General features: G+C 33.7%; 1 protein-coding gene and 1 long non-coding RNA gene across 3 annotated transcripts; one reads left to right on the top strand and one right to left on the bottom strand.

The window, feature by feature from the left end:
- Positions 1-3,829: 3,829 nt before the first annotated feature.
- Positions 3,830-8,363, top strand: LOC110649798 (uncharacterized). Of its 2 annotated transcripts, none has more exons than XR_009148965.1 (2): positions 3,830-4,117; positions 7,938-8,363. It is a non-coding gene; the product is annotated as an uncharacterized LOC110649798 (long non-coding RNA). The 2 variants fall into 2 exon arrangements; XR_002493823.2 differs by having other exon boundaries at positions 3,830-4,459.
- Positions 8,364-22,221: 13,858 nt separating this feature from the next.
- LOC110649797 (zinc finger protein 8-like) lies at positions 22,222-23,335 on the bottom strand. The gene has a single exon (XM_021804502.2). It carries the CDS (start codon positions 23,045-23,047, stop codon positions 22,343-22,345), a length of 705 nt encoding a protein of 234 aa, XP_021660194.2. The 5' UTR covers positions 23,048-23,335; the 3' UTR covers positions 22,222-22,342.
- Between the last annotated feature and the right edge of the window lie 201 nt (positions 23,336-23,536).

The raw sequence follows: 23,536 nt of genomic DNA, 5'->3' as shown, positions 1-23,536 counted from the left end.
AATGGCCATAACTCAAGCTACACAAATGTAAATTGAATGATTCTAAAGCTAAAATGAACATAAGACATAGATCTACCATTCTCATAAGAAAGTTTGGCCTCATTCCTGCTTTGCCTTGGCCAAATCTATTAAGGAAGCTAAGGCAACAAATCTGAAAATTATGAAAGATGAGCCAAGTGAGCCTAGACAATGGGTATAGGATTGGCTAAGTGGGTATATTAATGATCAAAGCCACCGAGTGGTCAGTACCGAAAATGATAATTAGTGCTATACTGATCAGAGCCACCGGGTGCTCAGTATCTAGAATAAAAATCAATGTTATATTGGTTAGAGACACCGAGTGGTTAGTACCAAGAATGAAAGCCTGTGCTAAACTGACCAGAGCCACCAAGTGGTCAGTGTCATGAGTCTCACTATCCAATCTATATGCCGCCTGTCATTGGTTACTATGAGTACTGGAGTAAAGCTTCCTGTTGTGATCATAAAGATAATAATTCCAAATACAATATGATAAAATAGTGTAAAATGACTACAAAGATTTGATGTTATAGACTCTACATTCTTCTTAAAATGATTTATGAATATTTAAATGAGCATTTTCTTACTTTATACAAGCATGAAATTATTTTTGTTTTGTGTATGGTATTTTCAATATGTTAGAGCACCACTGAGCAGAAATGCTTAGCGCGACAGTTTCTCTTCTCGCAAGTCCAGGCGATAAGACCCAATAGACGTCGAACAGGGATTGTGGTTGGATCTGCAGTAGTAGTTGTCGTCACCTCAGCACATCATTTTGGTATAGATTTTTTGCCATAGTAGTACTTTATAATATGTATTATGATTAAACATATAGTTTGTAATTAAATTTTTAAGATGTATGATAGATTCACCCATCTTGTAAATGAATGTAATCAAGGGAAAACTTATGTGCAGAAATGGATGTGATTCGAAATGAAAATATGAGTTGTGATTGAATATGTGATATATTGAGATTTTACAATATGAATATTTTTAACAGGTTTCAAATATTAATAATACAGGGGAAGCTCTTACAGTTTCCATTTAAAATATCCTTAATTAAATTATGATAAAATTAAACTGATTATAATTGAATAGGATAAGATTAGGTGCTTCAGCACATAATGTGGCATTTCTTAGCTCGGCTACACTGTAGATCGGGTAAAGGGGTGTTACAAATTAGTTACAACTACCTAAGGGTTTAGGTCTTCTAACATATTTCAAACACTTCATAAAAAATAGTTATGAAGTGATTAATAGTAGCAAGGAATCTGATTTTTGAAAATTAGTTAGACATGCCTAAAAATCATAAAAAAAATTACAGAAGACAGTCGAAATATCATACAAGATCATAAAATTTATAGACCAAACAAAACCCTAGCCGAATAGTCTACATAAATCGTAACTTTTCCCAGTGATAGAATCGCACTACTTTTTTGTAAAATTCATAACTCATCAACTAGAATATATATGAATGCAAAACTAATTGGAAAATATTCATAAGATTCTAAAATTAATTTTAGACATTAGATTCGAGAAAAAATATTAATAAACAAGGGAGATATGAGCTTCACAATTCAGGTATGCTGCTAATTAGGTTTTATAGGAACCCTAAATTCAAATAGCCATAACTTACAAAATATAAAAGCTTTTTCAGTAATTCTTGAGCCTAAAATTAATAAAATTTCTTTTATAATATGAATATAATATTTTTAAAATTTTTATAGGTTCCTAAGATAATGGAAAGTAATAAAAACCTAGGAGATAGAAAACTAAATATGTGCAGAGTTGTGTATCCCCTCAAATTAAACATGATTACATGATCCACATGAATATGCAAGATAAATTAAAAGACAAAGAATATAGAATTAAATATTATGTGGCATAGATCTTGAAAAGAAAATAACAAAAAATCAACGTTCGAGAAATCTAGCAAGATAATCTTCTTGAAGAAAAGAAAAGAAACAGGAAAGAACTAAAAGAGTTTTGAATATCTCTAAAATTTTCTATAACTCTTTATGAATATTTTTGAATCTCTTTTTTTTTTTTTTCCTTTTTTTTCTTCTCTCTTTTCTTTTCTCTACCCCGGTAGGATATTTATAGGGTTTTGGGAGAAAGGTGTGATAGGGTTTGGAGTCATAGAGTGATAAGGTTCAGATAACTTAAACAATAGGGATTGCAAAATTTGGGTGAGACTGAAATATGGGTGAGGGATTTCAACCAATAGGAAGAAAGAGAGAGGGGCCAGCACCAATAGGGAGTGAGGAAAAGAGTGAGGCTGAGTGGGAGAGAGAGTTTATATGTGAGAGGAAAAAAGGTGTGGTAGGGTTTGGAGTCCTAGAATGATAAGGTTCAGATAACTTAAACAACTAGGATTGGGGAATTTGGGTGAGATTGGGATATGGGTGAGGTTTTTCAACCAATAGGAAGAGAGGGAAAAGGGGCGACACCAATAGGGAATGAGGAAGAGAGTGGGGCCAAGTGGAAGAGAGAGTTTGTGTGGGAGAGAGAGAAAGAGAGAGAAAAGATATTTTCTTATTTTAATTTTCAGAAAATAAATTAAATGAGTTCTATTTAAAATTCCTAACTAGGCTTTCTTAAGCTCATGGGGTCAATAAAACTTAATTAAGTCTATTTAAGAACTACCTATATTAAATTTAAATAAAACAAAATTTTATTTAAATTTAATTAAATTAATTTTCCAAAAAATATATTATTATTTTTTTTTCAAAATCATGCCACGAAATTAATAATTCAGCTCCATGCCTCTAATTATATCTTATAGTCATACAATTTTTCATCATCGGGTTCTCCATAGCCTCAATGCACATACTCATAATAAATCACAATATAAGGGTCTCCACTAAGGGATGAACATTACTCCATATTGATTTTGGTGGCAACAATGATCGGCTCTTTGGTGCTCTTAAATGCTTTTGGAAATACACACCATGTGCTATGGTTAGATTCTTGGGTCCCTAGTAATGTTGCCCTCATTGACAATGCAAGTGAAGAAATTCCTTTGAATTTATTGGGTTTGCGCCTTGCAAACTATGTCTCCATGTCAAGTGGCTGGAATTGCACTATTTCAAGATTTTCTTTCTCATTCTACACTCTTGACCATTGCAGCGATTAATTTTGTCACCATTAATAGTACAAAGTGGTCTCAATGATTTTTTTTTTGTGCCAACTCCAAAATGGTGCCCTTTCCATTTTCAAAATTTTTACCCAATGTCTACTTTAAATGGTTCCATCTTTCGCAGGTTGGAAACTTTAGTTTATTAGAAAGCTTACCTTAGGGATGGTACAAATTAAACATAGAGTGGATCTTTTAAGCAGGGCAGTGGTTTGGTAAGCAATTCTAATGATCTATGGTGTGGCAATTTTCTCTCTTAATTTGGGAAAGAACAAATAGCTATTATCTTGTAGAAATAACCTGAATGAATTTGCATTGAGAAAACATCTATTTATATACAAGTGTTCAGAATATTCTAGAAACAATTTATTTAAAAGAATCTCTTAATTTTCTATTGTATTTACATATTGCCACAAACTAAATTTACAGTAGTCTATGCTTTCATACATACACGTATGTGAGGTTTCTTTGAAATTAAAAAGAGACGAAGTGGGAGCAAATGAGTTATTATGGAGAATGAGCTGGATTGTGTGAGCAAGTTGTATGTTGTGCCCTTCCCATGTGCTGCATTTTCAATCTTGTCTCTTTTCTCTTCATTATGCAACATTTCTTTCATTGCAGCCATTTAATTTAACATAGCGCCCCCGCCCCGCCCCCCCCCCCCCCCCTCCCAAAGATGGAGACGAGTATAAATTTTGAAGGCCTAGCTTGAGAAGGTGATGTTGGAACAGAATAGAAGTAAGCAATTTGGTAAAGATATCTGCAAGTTGGTGGTGATAAGGGACTTGCACTGTAGAAATGAAGCCTTTTGATAGTTGATCTCTCACTACATGATAGTCGATTTCAAGATGTTTTGTTCTTTCGTGGAACACCATATTGGTAGCTATATGTTTTGTCACCTTATTGTCATAGTGTAGAGCAATTGGGAGAGGAGTTTGCAAGCCAAAATCATTGAGAAGATGGGTAAGCCATTTGATTTCACATACTGTAGTTGTCATGCTTCTACATTCTGCCTCAATTGAAGATCGATTGATGGTGTATTTTTTCTTTGCCTTCCAAGAAATTAAGGAAGGACTAAGGAATACACAAAAACCTGTGATCAATTTTTGGGACATAGGACAAGAATCCCAATCTGCATTGCAGAAAGCTCAAAGCTTAAGGTCATTATTTAATGGGAAGAACAGACTCTTTGATGGACATCCTTTCAAATACCGTAAGACATGCATGGTCATATCCCAGTGAGGTTTTCTAGGAGCTTACATAAACTGGCTCAATTATTGTGTTGCATAAGAGACATATGGTTTGGTAAGTCCCTGGTATAAAAATCTTCCCACAAGTCTTCTGTATTTGTTTTGGGTTTTGCAATAAATCTCCAATTTCATTATCTAGCTTTAATCCTTTAGGTAAAGGATATGAAGCAGCTTTTGCATTTTACAACCCTGTCTTGTAGAATGTCTAGGATCTCTTTTCATTGATTCAAAAACATGCCATTCTCTGATCTTGCTATTTTTAGACCTAGGAAATATTTGACATAGCCTAGGTCTTTGATAGTGAGCTGTTTGTTCAGGAATTGCTTGACTTCTATAATTCTCTGCTCATTTGCTCCTACAGTTAATAAATCATCTACATAGACAATTAGTGAGATAAAATCATGCCCAGTGCCTTTGGTAAATAAACAATGGTTAAAGACTGATTGTTAAAAACCAAAAGCCTACAATTTGGTTGTTAAATCCTTGTTCCATTGTCTTCTTGCCTATTTCAAGCCATAAAGACTTTTCAACAATTTGCATACTTGTCCTTTTGTTGCCTTTATAATTGATGTATAGGCTAATTAAACTTTGTAGCTATAGCTAAAAATAATCTCACTGTAACTAGTTTAGCTACTGGTGAGAAACTTTCATGGTAATCTATTCCAGATAGCTGATTATACCCTTTTACAACCAACCTAGCTTTATATTTGTCAATATTACCATCTGGCCTATATTTAATTTTATACACCCATCTAGGAGCTATAGCTTTCTTTCCCTTGGAAGAGTGGTAATTTCCCAAGTATTATTTCTCTCCGATGCTTCTAATTCTGATTACATAGCATGGATCTAGTTATTGTCCTCCCTAGCTTGGTGGTAAAATTTAGGTTCACATGATGTAGAAACATTTGCCATATAACTTATGTAATCATGATTATAATGGGGTATAGAAAATGAAATAGGTTAAGGAGGTAAGATTGTCATACCTTCAGGATTTTGTGACCATTCAGAAGTTGTAGCAAATGAAGTTTCTGAGAAGGTGCATATATAGCTTGTGCAACAAAATCATTCAATCATTTTGGCCTATTTGAAACTCTTGTACTTCTCCTTATGGGCACCTCAATTTCAGGAATGGATTCTGTTTGTAGTGAAGTTAATGGAGAATTATTATTTTCAATTGGTGATGTGAGGGGATGAGTGGAATTTGGTAACCGTGTTTCTGTGTCAAAAATTGGCATGGGTAGAATAGAATCATCAAACTATGTGGTATGTCCATCTCCACTAGCATATGGAAAACAATTTTCATGAAAAACTACATCCCTTGATACAATAATAGCTTTATTTTACATATCATATATAAGCCTTGTAAACAAAAGCATATCGTATGAAGGCACATTTGAAAGCTCTCTGTTTAAATTTATATTTATGTGGTTTAATATTTGTAGCAAAACCTAAACATTCAAAGACTTTGAGATGATTGCAATCTAGTTTCTTATTGTAATCTGGTTTCTTGCCAAACAAAATTTCATAAGGAGTTTTCCATTGTAAAACTGAACTTGGCATCCTATTTATGAGATGGGTTGTTGTCAAAATACTGTCTCCCTAGAAATGTTTTAGCAATTTTGATGTAAACATTAAGGCTCTTGCCACCTATAACAAGTGCTTGTGCTTTCTCTCTATAACTCCATCTTGTTGTTGAGAGTAAGGATAAGTTCTTTGATGTAAAATTCCTTTTGGATTGAAAAGTTTGTGCACTCTTGGTTTATGAATTCTGTACTATTGCCTATTCTCACCATTTTGAGTTGTTGTTGAAATTGAGTTTGTATCATGACAAAAAATTCAAGAAGTGTATGATAAACTCTGGTTTTGTCACGTATAAGATATGTCCAGATAACTCTTGAAAAATCATCAATTATGGTGAGAACATATTTTGTTTGAGAAATTAAATGCACTAGGTATGGACCCCATAAATCAATGTGAATGAGTTCAAAAATTGACTTGCTTGTAATCTTACTCTTTTGAAAACTTAATCTCTTTTGTTTGGTAAGTGGACATATCTCACATACTTGTTGATCATTATTCTTGATTTTAATTGTGGGAATGAATGACAGGTTTGTGCTAGAAATATGCCCAAGTCTAAAGTGCCATAATTCATAAGAATTAGGTGCAATAGAGATTTGATAGGCTTCATTCATTTTGGTAATAGGTTCATAAGAAGTAGCAGTACTACTACTTTTTGGAAAGTCAGAGATGCATTTGATACCATAACCACTATTGAGTGATTTATTACCTATTATATATAAACCTCCCATTTCTCCTTTTGCTACCACCTCCTTAGTCACTTGGCCCTGCAAGAAACAGTGGTCAGAAAAGAATTAACAATTATACAAGAGGATTTAGCAAGGGCACTCACTGATAGAAGATTGTGATTAAAGCTAGGAATGTATAGTGTGTTGTGTAAGTGAAGTTTGGGGTGAGTATTTGTGGTTCCACCATATAAAACAGGTTTGGTAGTTCCCATCTAGTAGAGTAATTATACTATGGTTATTTAATTTTGATAGGTTATGAGAAAGAGTAAAATCATGACACATATGAGTTGAGGCACCTGAATCTACAATCCATGTACCTTTACTCTTACCACTACTAATCGAGGAGTAGCCACTGAAGTCCTTACCTGCAAACCCAGTGAAGTTGACACAACTAGCCTCATAAACCATAGGATTCTAATTCTGCATATATTTAGCTATTTCATGTTATATCATACTTGCCCAATCAACATGTGTCACTTCATTCTTGCTATTTGCTTTTCCCTTATTCTCAGGGGCATTATCAAACACATTTGCTGCCATGGTGTTCTTCCCTTTCCCTTTCTTTTATCTGTATTCAGAGAACCATTCAGTATATCCATGTAATTTGAAACATGTGTCCCTTGTGTGTGCACTTTCGTTGTAGTAATCACAAGTTCTAGACTCTTTCTTTCCAAATTCCTTCTTCTTGCCCTAAATTTTCTCTTTCTAGAACTGATTCTTTACTGCCATAATAGAGTTAAAAATATTAGCAGTATTTTCATGAAATTCTTTCCTTGTATTCACTTTTAACACTATGGAATATGCTATGTTTACACTGGGCAGTGGATCCGTTAGAAGGATCTAATTTCTGACATGCTCATTTGATTCTTTCAACCCCATTAAAAATACAATAAGCTTGCCTTCATCATTAATCTCATCTATTAGCTTTGATGCTCCACATTCACACACAGGCAAAGGTTTAAGATAGGCTAATTCATCCCAAAGCCTTTTAAGTTTAGTAAAATACACTACAACAGAGATATTTGATTGAGTTAAATTGCTTATCTCTTGTTTAAGCTGATAGAGAAGAGGGTCATTACTTTCTACAAACTTCTCCTTAATTTCTTGCCAAAGATCTTTGGAGGAGGATGCATAGATAAAAGCATCCACCAACTTTTTTTGCGAGTTAATTCAGAATCCATGAAGTTACTATACAGTCTACCTTTTTCCATTTGTTCAATGTTGCAGATATAGCAGCAGGCATTTTACAGCTTCCATCAACAAAGCCAAGCTCATCCTTAGCTCTTAAAGCAATTGTCATGGACCTACTCCATGATAGGTAATTCTTCCCAGTCAAAGGGAGCACTAACCAGCACCATTCTAGGGTTATCTGAGTTTTGAAGATGGAGATTACCATCTTTAGTTGCAGCATTTTGGGTTGGTGCAGATCGGTTATCAAGTTCAACCATATTAAGAAGAAAAAAAAAATGAGCAAAGCAATATTTGAAAGGGTAAAAGAAAAATAAATCTGAGAGAAATTCTGCTCAAATTTGAAGCAAAGGGCGAAAAAACTTATCAGCATAGGTTGTGCTTTGACACCAAGAACAAATAGCTATTATCTTGTAGAAATAAGCTGAATGAATTTGCATTGAGAAAATATTTGTTTATATACAAGTGTTCAAAGTATTCTGGAAACAATTTGTTTAAAAGAATCTCCTAATTTTCTTTTATATTTATATATTGCCACTAACTAATTTACAACAATTTGTGCTTTCATCCATACATGTATGTGAGGTTTCCTTGAAATTAGGAGGATACGAAATGGAAGCAAATGAGTTGTTATAGAGAATGAGCTAGATTGAGTGAGCAAGTTGTATGTTATGCCCTTCCCGTACGCTGCGTTTTCAATCTTGTCCCTTTTCTCTTCATTACGCTACATTTATTTCATCGCAGTCATTTAATCTAACAAGCTAAGGCCCTATTTCATTCGTACATTGAAATCGAGCTCAGTATTGAAATTAGAATTGAGCAGAATTGAAAACGAAATAGTGAATTTTTATTTATCTTTGGTTTGTAATCGGAATTGAACTTATTTCAAAAATCAGCCTAAAATTATTTTTTTATATCTTTTATATTTTTTCTTTTTCAATTTTAACTAATTATATGAAAATTTTTAATATATATATATATATATATAATCATAATTAATTATAAATTTTCAATTTTATTTTATTACAAGAAAATAAAAAATATTTTCATATTTCAATTTAAACAATTAAAATTAGTTACAATCATAATTTTTATTTTCAATTATTTGTATGAAAATATAAAATAATATTTTTATATTTTAATCATTGTATTATTTCTCATTTTAATTTTAAGTTTTAAATAACTTATGAAATTTAAAAATATTATTTTTTATTATAATTTTTTATTTTAAAATAATTATATGGAAATATACAAATAATGATTTTTATTATTATAATGATAATTTCAATTTTTTATTTTAATTAATTATATAAATATAATTAAAAACATATATTTTTATCTTAGTTAATATTATGAAAATAAAATAATTGAAACATCCCAATAAGTACAAGGATAAAATTGAATATTTAACATTTAACAAGATAATCATTTTCATTCCTATATTTTTTTTATTTTTATGTTGAAAAGAGAAATGTTGATTCTCTAGTTGTGGGAATGAAAATAAAAAAATGAGTATGGATAGGTCACAGGGATATGCTCCTAGAATGGAATAGGGGTTTGGGCAAGTTATATTAATAAGACTCAAATTCTCAACTTAATGGGAGTGTTGATTGAACATTACCGATTGAATCAATTTTCGTTGATGGATAGTTTGTATGTCTCACATCTGTAAAGAAGCTAATTTATATACACATTAGGTAGCTAATTTTGCTTTCTATACTACCATGGGTACTAATTAGTTGGAAAATTCTCGTAGTAGCCTTCTCTCTATGCTACCGCATGATACTAGTGGAGTTTATTATCGCTGTATTTGTAATGTGTAGTTATTTTGAGCATTTTGCGCCTCCTTTTAACAATTTTTTTTTTTTTTAAAGTTCCATTGACATGTTTTAAAAATAAAATTCTAAAAATATACAGTTACATAATATTTATTTTTTAACAATATCTAGAAGAATATTTTTATAAAATAATTAAATTTCAATTCCAAATGAATGTTAAATTTGTGGTTATAGAAATCAGAAGAGAGCTGCTATTCCAAATTAGTATCAAAATAGAAGAAAAATGAAAACGACTGATTTTTCATTTGCTAGATTACTATTAATTTGCATTGTCCTCATAATGTCCACTCCAAAGCATCCTCTCATTAATCTGTGTACCAAGAATTTTATTATTATTTTTTAGTATAATTGATTCTAATAATAACTTAAACGTATCTTGAGATCTTAGTTTTGGGGGCAACTCTAATACTATTAGATTAAAATTTATTAATTAGCAAAGTTTTTTATTAAATAATAAAAAAAAAAGGGAAAGGAGGATAGCCCCAAACCAAAAATTACAGCCCAACACCCAGCCCAAGACAAACCCTTTTAATAAAGAAGAAAACCCTTTCAGCTCCCAGCGTAAATGCTTTATTCTTTTTATTATTTGCTCCTTTGATACTTGCAACCACAAAATCAAACAAAGAAGCTCAACTGTTGTGAGCCATTTGGGTTCTTCTCTCTGGGGTTTAGCCCTAAACTATGTTCCAACTGGGTTCTTGTATGATTTATGTTCTTCACCTGCTATTCTAACCTAACCTTAGAATCCTTGATTGGAAACTTTCCTTCTCAACCTTCCACAAAAACAAAGCTCATCTCTCTTCATTATCAAAAGTAGTTTTAGCATTCAATACCTTTTCTCATTGCAGATATAGATAAAGAAATGTCAGAGATCATAACTTTTGCCTAGAATCTTAAATGTAATGAGCCAACTCTAAAGCGGGAAGAAGACGATGCACGAGATCAATTATTATAAAGAATACTTCTAGTGGGCAAACTAATTTCTGGGAAAAACTAGAGTGCCACAACCACTAAGGCTATTCTGTCCAATGCTTGGTAGACCCGAGCAGATTTCGCGATTACATCTAAGGGAAGCAATACTTATATCTTCTCTTTTAATAATGAGGTGGATATTGCTAATATTCCATAATGTATGCCATGGATCATTCATAACAATTTGTTAGTCTTATGGGATTGGCCGTCTAACTTGGCATTTGAAGAATTATCTTTTTCATGAATCACCATTTTGGATACAGATATATGGATTGCCACCAAACAAGATGATGCTCCTGAATGCGAAGACGATTGGTGAATTTTTAAGAGGTTTCATTGATGTTGATTTTTCTTAGGAAGGGCCTAGGGGGCTTCCACACGCTTAGAATCAGAGCTCTCATACAAATTGACAAACCTTTCATACTCAGATTTCACAGAAAAAAAAAATCAGATGGAACAGTGCACTAGGTAAATTACAAGTATGAAAGGATGCCGGATGTTTGTTTCAAATGTGGATCATTGGGATATATGAGCAAGACATGTAACCAAGAAGAGACTCTGTTGAAGGGAGTAAAAAGACTAGGTATGGGCCATGGCTCAAAGATTTGTCTCCCCGAAGACGAAACTCTTTAGATGAGGACCGTTAATAGTTTTTCCTCTAACTCTCTGAACCTTACACTGCCATCATCTTCACTTAGTTTTGAGAGACCTTAACCAAACAGCCTCTTCCCCCAACTCCAACCATGGTTGTTTTACACAGAACCACAACCAGTAAAATCAGTAACTAAATCTTGGTCCAAACTTTTGATACAAAGGTACAACAAGGGAAACCATAGCCAACGAGCCTGAAACCACTAAAACCTTACAAAACCACCCTCATGAAACCAATACTGCGAACATCAATAAAAACCACCTTTATAACACACCAGTACCGAACAAAGCGGTTTCACTTACTGTGCTCCATACCTCTGAAACATCAAAACCTTACCCTGATACCTCGAGCCAAGAGAACTCTGAATACTTACTTCGCTCACTCCAGTAGACCTATTTCCTACAAACTCCATTCCTTAGTTGTTTCATGATTACCCATCTTCAATAGGGAAATCCCACATTAATTCATGACTCTTCTTCACAAAATTTCCTTACCTAATCCAACATTTTCAGACTCAGGTTTTTCATCTCCGTGTAGTCATTGACTCTTTGCCACAACAAAATGAAGTTCCACTTCCCAAGTCTGACAATCGATCATGCCCTACCTCATATAACCCTTTTGAGAGCCCATGTGTTGAACCCAAACGTAAAACCTAATCTAAACCGGAAGACTACATCCAATGCCATGGGAGTAACCAAGGCCCGAAATCCCCTCCCTCATCTTTTCAAACTTGTTCACAAATATGTTCTGAAGGCCAGGCCCAATCATCCTTCCGTGAGAGTTTTAAAGCGAAAGATATGCAAAATCCACAAGAAGGGGAAAGGGTTTTAGTAGCAGATCTTGACTCTCTAATATCTTCTTATTTGCAAGCTAAGAAAGGCCCACGGTCTGATATGTCTTCGAAACCCAACCACTGGAATTCATGGAAGCAAAATTTCATGCTGAGTTACCCTGATCTGCAGGTCCAGAGGAATTTTTTAGGTACTAAGCCAAATAAGGAACGTGAAACTGATGAGAGGTAAGAACATCACTTACAATCGAATCGTACTCATGCAAAAACAGCGAGAAGTTGGAGGAGGCAAGCAAGTGCTAAGACACAGTCGAATTCTGCATTAATAATCCAATAACTGGATAATAAAGAGATAGAAAGAATGGTTACTGGGATGACTAATCAACATGGACTGCATGAGCAATGTGTATATGCTAAACAAAGGACAGTTAGAGAGGTTGCCCAGAAGAGAAAGAATGTTGAAGAATAGAATAGTCAAGCAAGAAAGAAGGCAAATGTGAACCAACACCAAGCTGATAGGGTGGGGAAGGCTAGCCAAAAATGGCCCCAACAAGAACAATGAGGCTACTCAGTTGGAATTGTTAAGGTGTGGGGAACCCCCTAACAATTCACAATTTGAAAGGGATATGTTCATCACATTCTCCACTTTTTGTGTTTCTTATCGAAACCAAAAACTCTTCCAGAGTAGTTAAGAGGAAAATGCAACAATGTGGCTTTTATGATATGTTTTTTGAAGAACCGGTAGGAACTTCTGAAGGCCTTTGTGTTGCTTGGAAAACTAGTTTGGATGTAAGTGTAGTGAAGTACTCAAACTTCTTCATCCATATAGTTCTTTTTGATGATGTATCAAGGAAAATTTGGAATGTTGTTTGTGTGTCTCTTTCTAGTGTGATGGATGTTCAAGCTATGCAATTTAATTCTCTTTCCCATTATCTTCGATACTTGAATGATGAACGTATTGTATTGGGTGATTTTAATGCTTTTCTACACATGGGAGACAAGATAGGCGGTTGCCTGGGTTTTGATTCTCGCAATGAAGCTTGACAAAATTTTATTAATGACAACAATCTTATTGATTTGGGATACAGGGGGCCCATCTTTAATTAGAATAATAAAAGAAATGGCAATCAAAATATCTAGGAACTCATTGACAGGCTACTAGCAAACCACTCATGGTCATTATTATATCCGAATGCAGTTGTTGATCATTTGGAAGATAGGATATCGGATCACAGGCCTTTGCTCATTACTCTATATCCTTAAATGCCTAAAGCTAAAAGGAAACTTCATTTTGATGCAAGATGGATTCAGAATTCAGTGGTGGAAGGAATTATTAATTCAACTTGGAGTTCAGTGTCTGAGGATTCAACTATGTTCAATACCTTTTTGAAGCTTAAAGCAACTCGGCCTGCTCTAGTGCCCTGGGATCGAGGTAATTCTTCCAATTCTTATACTCATATTAATCATCTTTAAGATGCCTTGGACAATGCTAAGTGTAATATGCTTTCATAGGATGCGGATAGAGTCACAGAGTTGGAAAAAGAGATCATTATTAAGATTAGGAGCCACTGGCTTAAATTGGGTGATAGAAAGACCGCTCATTTTCATGCCAAAGTGATGCAAAGGAGGAGGAGGAATCATATTTTAGGGTTGCTGAATGTTCGAGGAGAATGGAAAACTGATCTTAAACACATATAAGAGATTGCAGTGGATTATTTCAATAATATTTATTCTACTCATAGGCCTTGTAATTTTAATAATGTCACATAAGGTCTCCAGTCGGGTTTCTTTGAAGGGGGAAGGATGCTTAGAAATGTTAACCACACATTTATCACACTCATTCCCAAGGTTAAACAAGTGCTTTCTATGAAAGATCTAAGACCAATTGGCCTAAGCAATGCGTTCTATAAAATCATTCCCAAGATACTTACAAATAGACTCCAAACTTTATGAAGGATATCATTTCTGAAGAGCAGAATGCTTTTACTAAAGGGAGATTGATTTCAAATAATATTCTTCTCAGTCATGAAATTTTGCATAGCTTAAAATTAAGGAGGAAAGGTCAGAACAATGGTATGGCTCTGAAATTGGATATTAGCAAGGCTTATGAGTGTGTGGAACGGGAGTTTCTGCACCATATGTTGCAGTGTTTTGGATTTCATAACTGTTGGGTTAATTGGATAATGCAATGTGTGTCAACAGTATCATATTCTGTTCTGATTAATGGGCACTAGTCAGGTTTCATTTCTCCATCCAGGGGCCTCAGAAAAGGAGATCCAGTTTCCCCTTATCTCTTCTTGATTTGTGCAGAAGGTCTCTCTTATGCTATCAAGAACTCTTCTCTTCAGGGTATATCTATTTCCAGATATGGGCCAACTATCACCCACCTACTGTTTGCAGATGATTCGATCTTCTTTTCAAAGGCTACTATGACTGAGGCGACAACCATAAAAAATGTTCTAAAGAATTATTCAAAAGCTGGTGGACAATGTATTATTTTTGGAAAGTGAACCATTGTTTTTAGTTCCAATACGCCTCTAGCTGTGAAGCAAAGAATTGCAGCTCTCTTACAAATCTCTGATGTAAATGTGCAAGATCGCTTCTTGGGACTTCCTGTAGATACCCCTAGATCCAAATAGCGGGCCTTTTAATTCATTATAGACAAGTTGGCTCAGAAAATAGCAGGCTAGAAAGAGCGTCTCCTATCAAAAAGGGGTAAGAAGGTGCTCATCAAATCAGTTGTTTCAGCAATTCCAATGTATGCAATGTCTTGCTTTCGTTTTCCTTCTTCCTTATGTCATAAAATGAATTGAATGATTTCAAATTTTTGGTGGGGTCAAAAGAAGGAGGAAAGGAAACTTCATTGGATTGGGTGGGATCATTTATGTGAGACAAAGGAGAATGGTGGTTTGAGTTTTCGAGATATGGAGAGTTTTAACCAAGCTTTATTGGCCAAACAAGGATGGAGAATTCTTACCAAACCTAATGCCTTACTATCCCGTGTTTTGAAAGGGAAATACTTTGTTATTCTTCTTTTTTGCAGGTTAGACAGGGGAGAAGACCCTCATGGGGATAGCAAAGTATTTTATAGGGAAGACAAGTGCTTAATAAAGGCATTCGATGGAATGTGGGTGATGGAAGTGCAATTCTTTGCAAGAAGGATTGTTGGGTTCCGAATCTATTTCCTCCTGCACCATGGGCCCTTCCAACTCATCAACAAGAGGTAGTTTGGGTATCTCAACTTCTTCAACCACCTTGAGAAGTTGGGATATTCAAACTCTTTGTACTAACTTTCATGAAGAAGACATTGAACAAATTCTGGCGGATATTCAAACTCTTTGTACTAACTTTCATGAAGAAGACATTGAACAAATTCTGGCAATTCCAGTTAGCCTGTCTTAGAGAGACGATCATTTGTTTTGGCATTTTGATTCTCATGGATGTTATTCAGTTAAATCTGGGTATAGGTTGGCAAGGAACCTGCATCTGTCTCATATCTCGACTAATGTTGGTGGTCCTGGCCCATCTACTCAATCCCGCAATAGTTTGTTTTGGAAAGGTTTCTGGAAAATTCATTTACCAAATAAACTGAAGGTGTTTATGTGGAGTTTGTTTAAAGAGAAATTACCGTGCAATGATTTACTCCATCGCCTCATTCAGCATCTGGCACCGGATTACCACTTTTGAGGATGAAGAAAAACCTTAGATCACCTATTTTTTGCGTGTCCTAGAGCTGCAGCAATTTGGATCAATTCTCCAATTAGGCTTCACTCACTTCAGCTGAAGTCTACGAATTTGATGAATTGCTGGACGGAACTGTGCTCATTCTTATCTCAGCAATGTGAAGGTGATTACCATAAGCAGCTTGTAATTTTCATTCTGTGGGCAATTTGGAAATGTAGAAATGCAGAAATTTTTGAAAAAAAAAAGGCAGAATTGGCAAGAAGTTATATCAAGTGCTTTAAAATATCAAGAAGATTTTCAATCAACCATATCAATAGAATCTTCTCATTCATCTCAGTTAGCATCGGCTCCCGTCTTGGTGTTCACCTCAGCGAATGTGAATAAGATAAACTGTGATGCTGCAATAGATAAACAGAACAATAGAGGAGCAACTGCAGTTATTGTGCGTGATCATTACGGAAAAATTCTGGACTTGAGATGTAAACTATGGAATTCTATTTAAGACCTTCTGATCTTGGATAGCTTAGCAATTAGAGAAGCTGCGCTGCTAGCCTCTACTGCTGGTCTTCAAAAAGTAATCTTGGAAGGTGACTCTTCAGTGGTAATTGATGGCCTCCGCACTGGAATATCACCGACAGCTGTCCATGGAATTCTTCTTGATGTTTTAGAGTTATCTTCCACTTGTGAATATGTCTATTTTTCTGCTGTTCATAGAGTTTGCAATAAAGCAGCTCACGTAATGGCCACCAAATTTTTACATGACTCTAACCTCCGCTGTAATTGGTTGGCTCAACTAAACTATGTAAATTCGTCCTTGCCTTTGTAAGGCTGTTCAATGAACGCCTGACCTTTGAGAAAAAAAAAATCAACTGTTTTCTATTTTTTTCCCTTTTATAAGCTGATATTTCCAAGGTTAATTAATATACTTTGAAAATATTTTTTCCCTTAAATACAAAAAATTTTTTGTTAAGTGCGTTTTAACATTTAGTACCAAAAGCTCACTGCAATGTGGCAGTGTAAAAGGAGTAATTTTCTTTGGTACTTTGTGCAGTAGTTAAACGGAATAGATACAGAAGTAGACGTAATAACAGTGTTGAACCTGCTGCTCATCTTCTACCAGCTAGTCCTCTCTTTAGGCAAAAATTAGATAAAAGCTCACTACTTAGGAATTTCCACGGGGCAGAATTGTATGAGAACAGTTCTTCTTCCTTTACACAGATATATATATTGAGTTTATCAGAGTTGCTCCAAGTCCTTCTATTGTCGTTTTTAGTTGACTACTTACTTGTGACAATTTATACCTCCAAAAGAACATGTTAATCTCATTTTTGTAACAAGTACTTGTTCTGGGGTTACCATAAATAATTAACGATTTTGATTTTTGGGTTTCAAATTTTGATACGCTTTTGAATTATTTTATTTCTTTTATAATTTAAATGGAGGTAGAAGAATTGTTAGAATTTAAATTCTTAATTTTGGCATTACAATACGTGCAGCTACTCAACCATTGAATTACTAACCCGATAACATATGTTAGTCTTAATTAATGTTTGTTGATTGAGGATTAGATTATGTGCTTACATCTCTTTTTTTTTATGAGTAAATAATTTTATTAAATTAAAATGCTCAATTAAATCCCCGATCAATAGGCCTCTCTCGAAAACTCAATATTTTTTTTTATGTGATTTGAATTTTGAATATATTTTTATGAACTCGAATTATGACTCTGTTTAAAAGTTTTGCTCTGCGAACTGATTGAAATAAAAAGTAATATCTGTAGTGATAGCGGATGGCACAAGTCAATAGAAATATTATATTATTATGCACTTTGCGACATATTTATGAGATATTCGAAAAATACACTGAATTTTAAGGTTCGAGAGTTTTAAGTGATTATATTTTTTTTACCATAGTAAAACTGTTTCTCTTATTTTGCTCGTGAATATATATCTTACTGTAAATTTTATATTTTTCTTCTTCTCTTTTTTATATTATGTGATTATACGATTATATGTGTACTTTAAATTTAGATTTAAATTTAGATGCCTTTTATAACACCCAAGTTAGAGGGTTATAACACCCAACTTAGAGGAAAAAAAGCTAAGTAAAAAAACAATCGAATATATCTCTTTAACGTACAATTTCACTAATTTTGTACCAAGGTTGTTCAGAATTAGAAAGGGTAAACTTGATTGTGTAATTAAGCTTGGTGTTTAATTAGTATGCCAAAACTGAATCGAATTATGCTCAGTACAATAATTGAGTAGTGGCTGGCAGGCCTGGCAACCTAGCAAGTAATTCTACACTGATGCCTCTCTTACATTGTTGTCATTACTGAGTTTTTTTCCTTTCGTACAAACATCACTTATTATGTTAAAATAATGAGTTGCAATTATGTGATTTTGCAATTTAAATATTGAAAAAACTGTCCTGTTTTTAGCTTCTTCTTCTTCTTCAGAGTATGACTCATACTAGCTAAGGCATGTTTTGGAAGGCAACTTCAGGGAATTACTATACATTATTCTCCAGAGTTCTCCAGGCTAGTTCTAATTAAGGCCTGCTACAATTAGAAGGCAACTTGAGTGAATAATTACTAACTATTTAATTTTCGCCGGTTAAATTTTCAAAACCAAGAAGATATATTTTCAATTACTGCCTCTATCCACTTTCATTTGTTACTGTTCAAAAGTTTTTTTTTCTAAAATTATTTTTCATTTTGAAAAAATTAAGATGTGTTAATTAATTTTTTTAAAATTTTATCATTATCTCTATTAAACACAATAATAATAATTTCTATAATTTTCTATAATACATTTTATCACCTTTCGTTTTTTTATTAATTAAGTGAAATAAATAGTAATTTAATTAAATTATGGAGATTTTATTATAATTTAGGTGATTTAATTATTTTTTTAATTACTGTATAAAAACTTTACACGACAGATAAAAATAGTGTATACGAAAATTTGATTTTAATTGAACAAGTGGGGAAATGCATGCTTAGGAATTAGCTAAAATTGAGAAGAAATCGAGTTAAAAAATTAATGAAACTGCTGACAATTTCAGGTGTTATTTAATTTCACTGCTGCATATATCAGATTTAAGGCCATAGTTCTTTTGCAACAGTTATAAATTTATTGTCTATATATATATATATATATAAAACAATGATTTTATAATGGTTTAAAACTATTACAAACTAATTGATAATTTGTATTAAAAATTTAACAAAACTGTTATTATAATTGATGCAATAAGAATAATTTACACTTATTCACGACAATAGCTTTTGTCTATTGTAAAAACATAATCAAATTGTTGATTTATACTATAACAATAAAAGCAAATGTATCATTTCTTAAACTGTTAGCTATTTACTTATAGCTGTGATTTAAATATAAATAACGATTTTCAACCCTAACTTTAGATCCATTATTTAGTAGAGTAAAACTTTTTCTGCTGCTCGATTGAGTAGTGGTTTTCTTAGATCACTTATGGTAGGTGGCAGATAAATGAATTGCAGGAGAAAAACGTATGGTTAGTCAATTATTTTACATGAAGTGGCGAGCTTGAGAACAACCTATGAATTGACCTATCTATTCACGCATGACACGAATTGCCAAGAACTTGAATTTTTAATTTGCTAGCAAATGTTGACATTTTTGCTTGCCATTTCCACTTCCTCTCCCCCTCTATCACATATATTTCAAAAAAAATTTTATTGGTGGAAAAAAATTTTTCCCTCTTCGTATAGTTTGAAGCTTTTCTGCCCCTAATCTTTTATGGGTTTGATTTAGGAATGATAATTGAATTTACTATTATTATATAATTATTACACTTTAATTTGTAATAGTAAAATCACTCATTTAATTTAAATTTTCTTCAATAAAATTATTATTGTTAGATGTTAATAAAATTTCAATTTTTCTTTTAACTTTTTTTTATAGGCAAAAGAAAATATTTATTAGAAATTTTTCTTTTTAACTAGGTAAATTGATTATAGTCTGCCATTATCGTTTTAAATATAATAGCTCTCTTTTATGGGGAAATTTTTATATAAATCCAGTTCATTATGGATTAAAATACAAATATGTGAGACTCATATATTTAATAAATAAGTCTCACCATATCTTTTATATCTTAGGCCAATGGTAAAACAGATCTAAAAAGAAAAAATCCCTCTTCTATTATTTAATATCTCCCTCATTGTTGATTGAAATTTTGAACTGAATTTAAACTGAATTTAAATCCAATAAAGCTCATTGATTATTTAAACTGAATTTAATATGTATTAACTAGGATCAAGCAAAGGAGAGGGAAGTTTTTCCTGGTCTATTAATAAAATTTTGATTACAAAAAAAGCAAAAGAGAGGGAAGCAGAAAATATTCACCTTGCATTTTAATAGGAATTAAATACATTATGATTGAGCAGCTTTAGCACAAGCTCAAGCTCAGAGGTAATAATTAATGCCAGTTTTTGTCATATATTACCTTGTTAGGAAGAATGTTAGCTACCCAAATCAACTATACACAAAAATTAGACGAGAACCCACTTTCTTTTGCAAAAACTTGTGAGGGACAAAACACAAATCCCAACGTCAATAGTCGATATATGGATAACACAATCCTTACAAATCTTATATTATTGAGTTGTTTGTTAGTAAACTCATTGAATGTGCCAATTATAAAACTTTGGAATTCTAACCTTTTTTGCTGTTATAATACACAGTGAGATTAGAGAAAAAGACACGAATTGCTGTACTATCACTGAATTACCCCGGCAAAAAGCCGCATAATAATAATGCTTGAAGTAGTAGGAGTAAAAAAAAAAAATTGTAAAAGATCACAGCCTAAAATCTATATATCAAAACTCATCAGATTTGCATCATATATATAGGAGAACTTTTTTTTTTATTTATCAGGCATTTCTTTATGTATGGTTGCTTTAAAGTTGGTAACTATTACTTTTAATAATATAATTTTCAAGAATTGACCTTAAGTTTTTTCTTTGAAAATACAATAAGTCTTACCACTTATCCAACATTTGTTGATTTATACTCGGGATAACTTAATTAAGCAACAAAGAAGAAAAGAAAAAGAATCTGAAATTTCCACAACTACTATACCATTTCATATGTTACTTTTCAAGTCTCTCGCACAGCAGATGAGTACAACCTTTTTTTCTGCTGAAAGCTTTGGTACTACTACCTCAGGAATAATGAAAAAAAAAGTTGTCCAGTATCGACAGGTTCACAGAATTGGCCCATGCCCTTCTCTCTCCCTATTCCTTCATCATCACCTTTCTATATCACTTAACCCCATATTTTTTTCTCTTCATTCTAACCTCCTTAATATCATCGATATGTCCATTTCATACAATATTTAATTTCGATCTGTTGCTTATCATCCCAGGTCCCACCTAATGTTTCAAAACCTAGCTATACGTGACATGATTTTCCCTTCTTCTAAAACATGTTTATTAATTAGTTTTCTATCACTGATCTTCATTTTGCCACATATTTTCTTAGCTTCAGGAATTGTATGTACAAAGCCATTGACAGTGAATTTCATATGACTTTCATCATAATTAATGATTAAAATTTATCCGTTATATGGTTACATGAAATCATTTAAGCTTTCATCGCCTGATATATGCATCCCATGTAAAAATCTTTCTACTTGGAACTTGTAGATTAAACCTAATACTAAGTGCATTTATCAATTTGATAAAATATTAAATTCAAGTCTTCCTTCTGATCCATCAAGAAGTATAAGAGAGAAAAATTAAAAGGAAAATATATGTTAAGTGTTTGTGCGCCCACATTGAAGTTTGGCACTTAATTAAGTAATTTGTGGGTTCCTGCAACTGTCATGGAAATATCATTTTCTTTCAGCATTTTTATCAGCAGAAGAGACATAAAAACCTTATTTTCACCACCTGATCTTATTCATCTCTGTTATTTGAACACTTGCACTGGATCACACACCTTTCTCATCACTCCCCTCGTCTGAGCAACAGGTAGATATGTACACACGTGTTAATCTACAAAACCTTCATGCACTATTAATTGATACCCAATTTGAATATACACATTCCTCACACGTGTGACGAATTCTGAAGGCAGACAGAAAACTGAACATATATATTAAGAAGCTCCAATGGTTGTTCTTTCTCACTATATTTTAAAATTTCACAATAGGACAATATACACTTCTTAATTTTTAATTACTTTTTTTAGCAAATCAAATATTATTAGTTAATAATCACTTTTTAAAGGCTAGCTCTTGTTATGAAATTAGTTAACTACACCTTTAAGAGAAAGTGAATAAAGTCATGTACACGAAAATTAATTAATTAATTATGCTAGAATAATGAAGATGATGAAGTAGAAAAGGCTAATGGGTGTTCTTAATTAGAATTGTCTCATTTGCATGATAAAAGATTAATTAATTAATTAGCAGCTAAAGAAAATCTCAGTTTCTCGTTTTGTTCAAGTTATATATCGAATTACAGATGAAGATCTAAACTCACATGGTCTTGCACGCTTGGCTTTGACTCGTATCCATACTGTCCCTGCGAGCTAGAGCCACCCACCTGCGAAGGCTTCAACTCCTCGCCTGCAAACAAAGGCAAGGGATGCACAGAACGGTCTTGATGATGAGTAGCACTACCGTGAGCGGCTGGGAACCGCAACAGGCCTAATGGACTCCCATTGATGGGCTGCTGAGAGTAGGAGCCATGGCTACCATAAAACCTAGAACTATTGGCGTGGCTATTCCATGAAGGGTAAGACATGGTTGGGGTAGGAGTTGAGCCTATCCTGTAATTTACCAGCCCATAAATATGAGCGTCAGAGAGGCTATTGTGAACCATTGCCGACTGAAGATGAGCCCGTTTTGCGTGCTGGCGTTCTCTTTTGTGCGCGTTTTGATGGCCACCCAAAGCTTGAGATGTAGGGAAATTTCTACAACAGTAATGACACTCAAATCTTCTATTGTTATCTCCACTACTTTCGCTTTCTTTTGCAGTGTCTTCATTGGTTTCGGCGGACGCAGACTCATCAGCCGCTGCAATAGTGTCGACGTTGCCTCCGAATTCTATGCCAAAGAGGCGAATGCCCTTTTCTTTGACGAGTGCAGGGCGGATAAAAGGTAGCTGAGAGAAGGACTCCACGTTCATGAAGTCGTGAGTCTCTCTTTCACTCTTATCCATCAAGAAAATTGAATTATGCTAGCTATGTAGTTTATGTGCCCAGTGTTTTATGCAGGAGGAGGTGCGGGGCTGGCTGGTGGATGGTCAGGAGGTGGCGGGAGGTGGGAGGTGGAGGAGAAATTGAGAAAGGAGGAGGGGTAGGAGGAGGAGAAAGGGTTTGTATGTGGGTGTGTGATGGTGGGGTGGGGCCTACAAAGGGTAGGGTTGAGAAAGAGTACTGGTGGTGTTATGAATGGACAATTGGGGCTCACCCATCAGAGAGTGAGGGCTGACACGGCCACAAGTTCTGGTCAGATATGAGATGAGATGAGATGAGATGAGATGAGAGTGGCTTCAGCTTCTCAAAGTACCATTTTCGCTTGCTTTCACTTCGTTTCTTTTTCTTTCTTTTTGTTTTTTTAAAGTTCTTATCATATATCTTGACCTTAGTTATGTTTTACACCCTATGCCTTGTTTTTTTTAATATGAATAACCACACAAAATATAAAG

The sequence above is a fragment of the Hevea brasiliensis genome, chromosome 5, assembly GCF_030052815.1.
Source record: "Hevea brasiliensis isolate MT/VB/25A 57/8 chromosome 5, ASM3005281v1, whole genome shotgun sequence".
NCBI classification, from domain to species: Eukaryota; Viridiplantae; Streptophyta; class Magnoliopsida; order Malpighiales; family Euphorbiaceae; genus Hevea; species Hevea brasiliensis.
The sequence above is the reverse complement of the archived record's forward strand: the minus strand, read 5'-3'. Positions and strand labels throughout refer to the sequence as shown.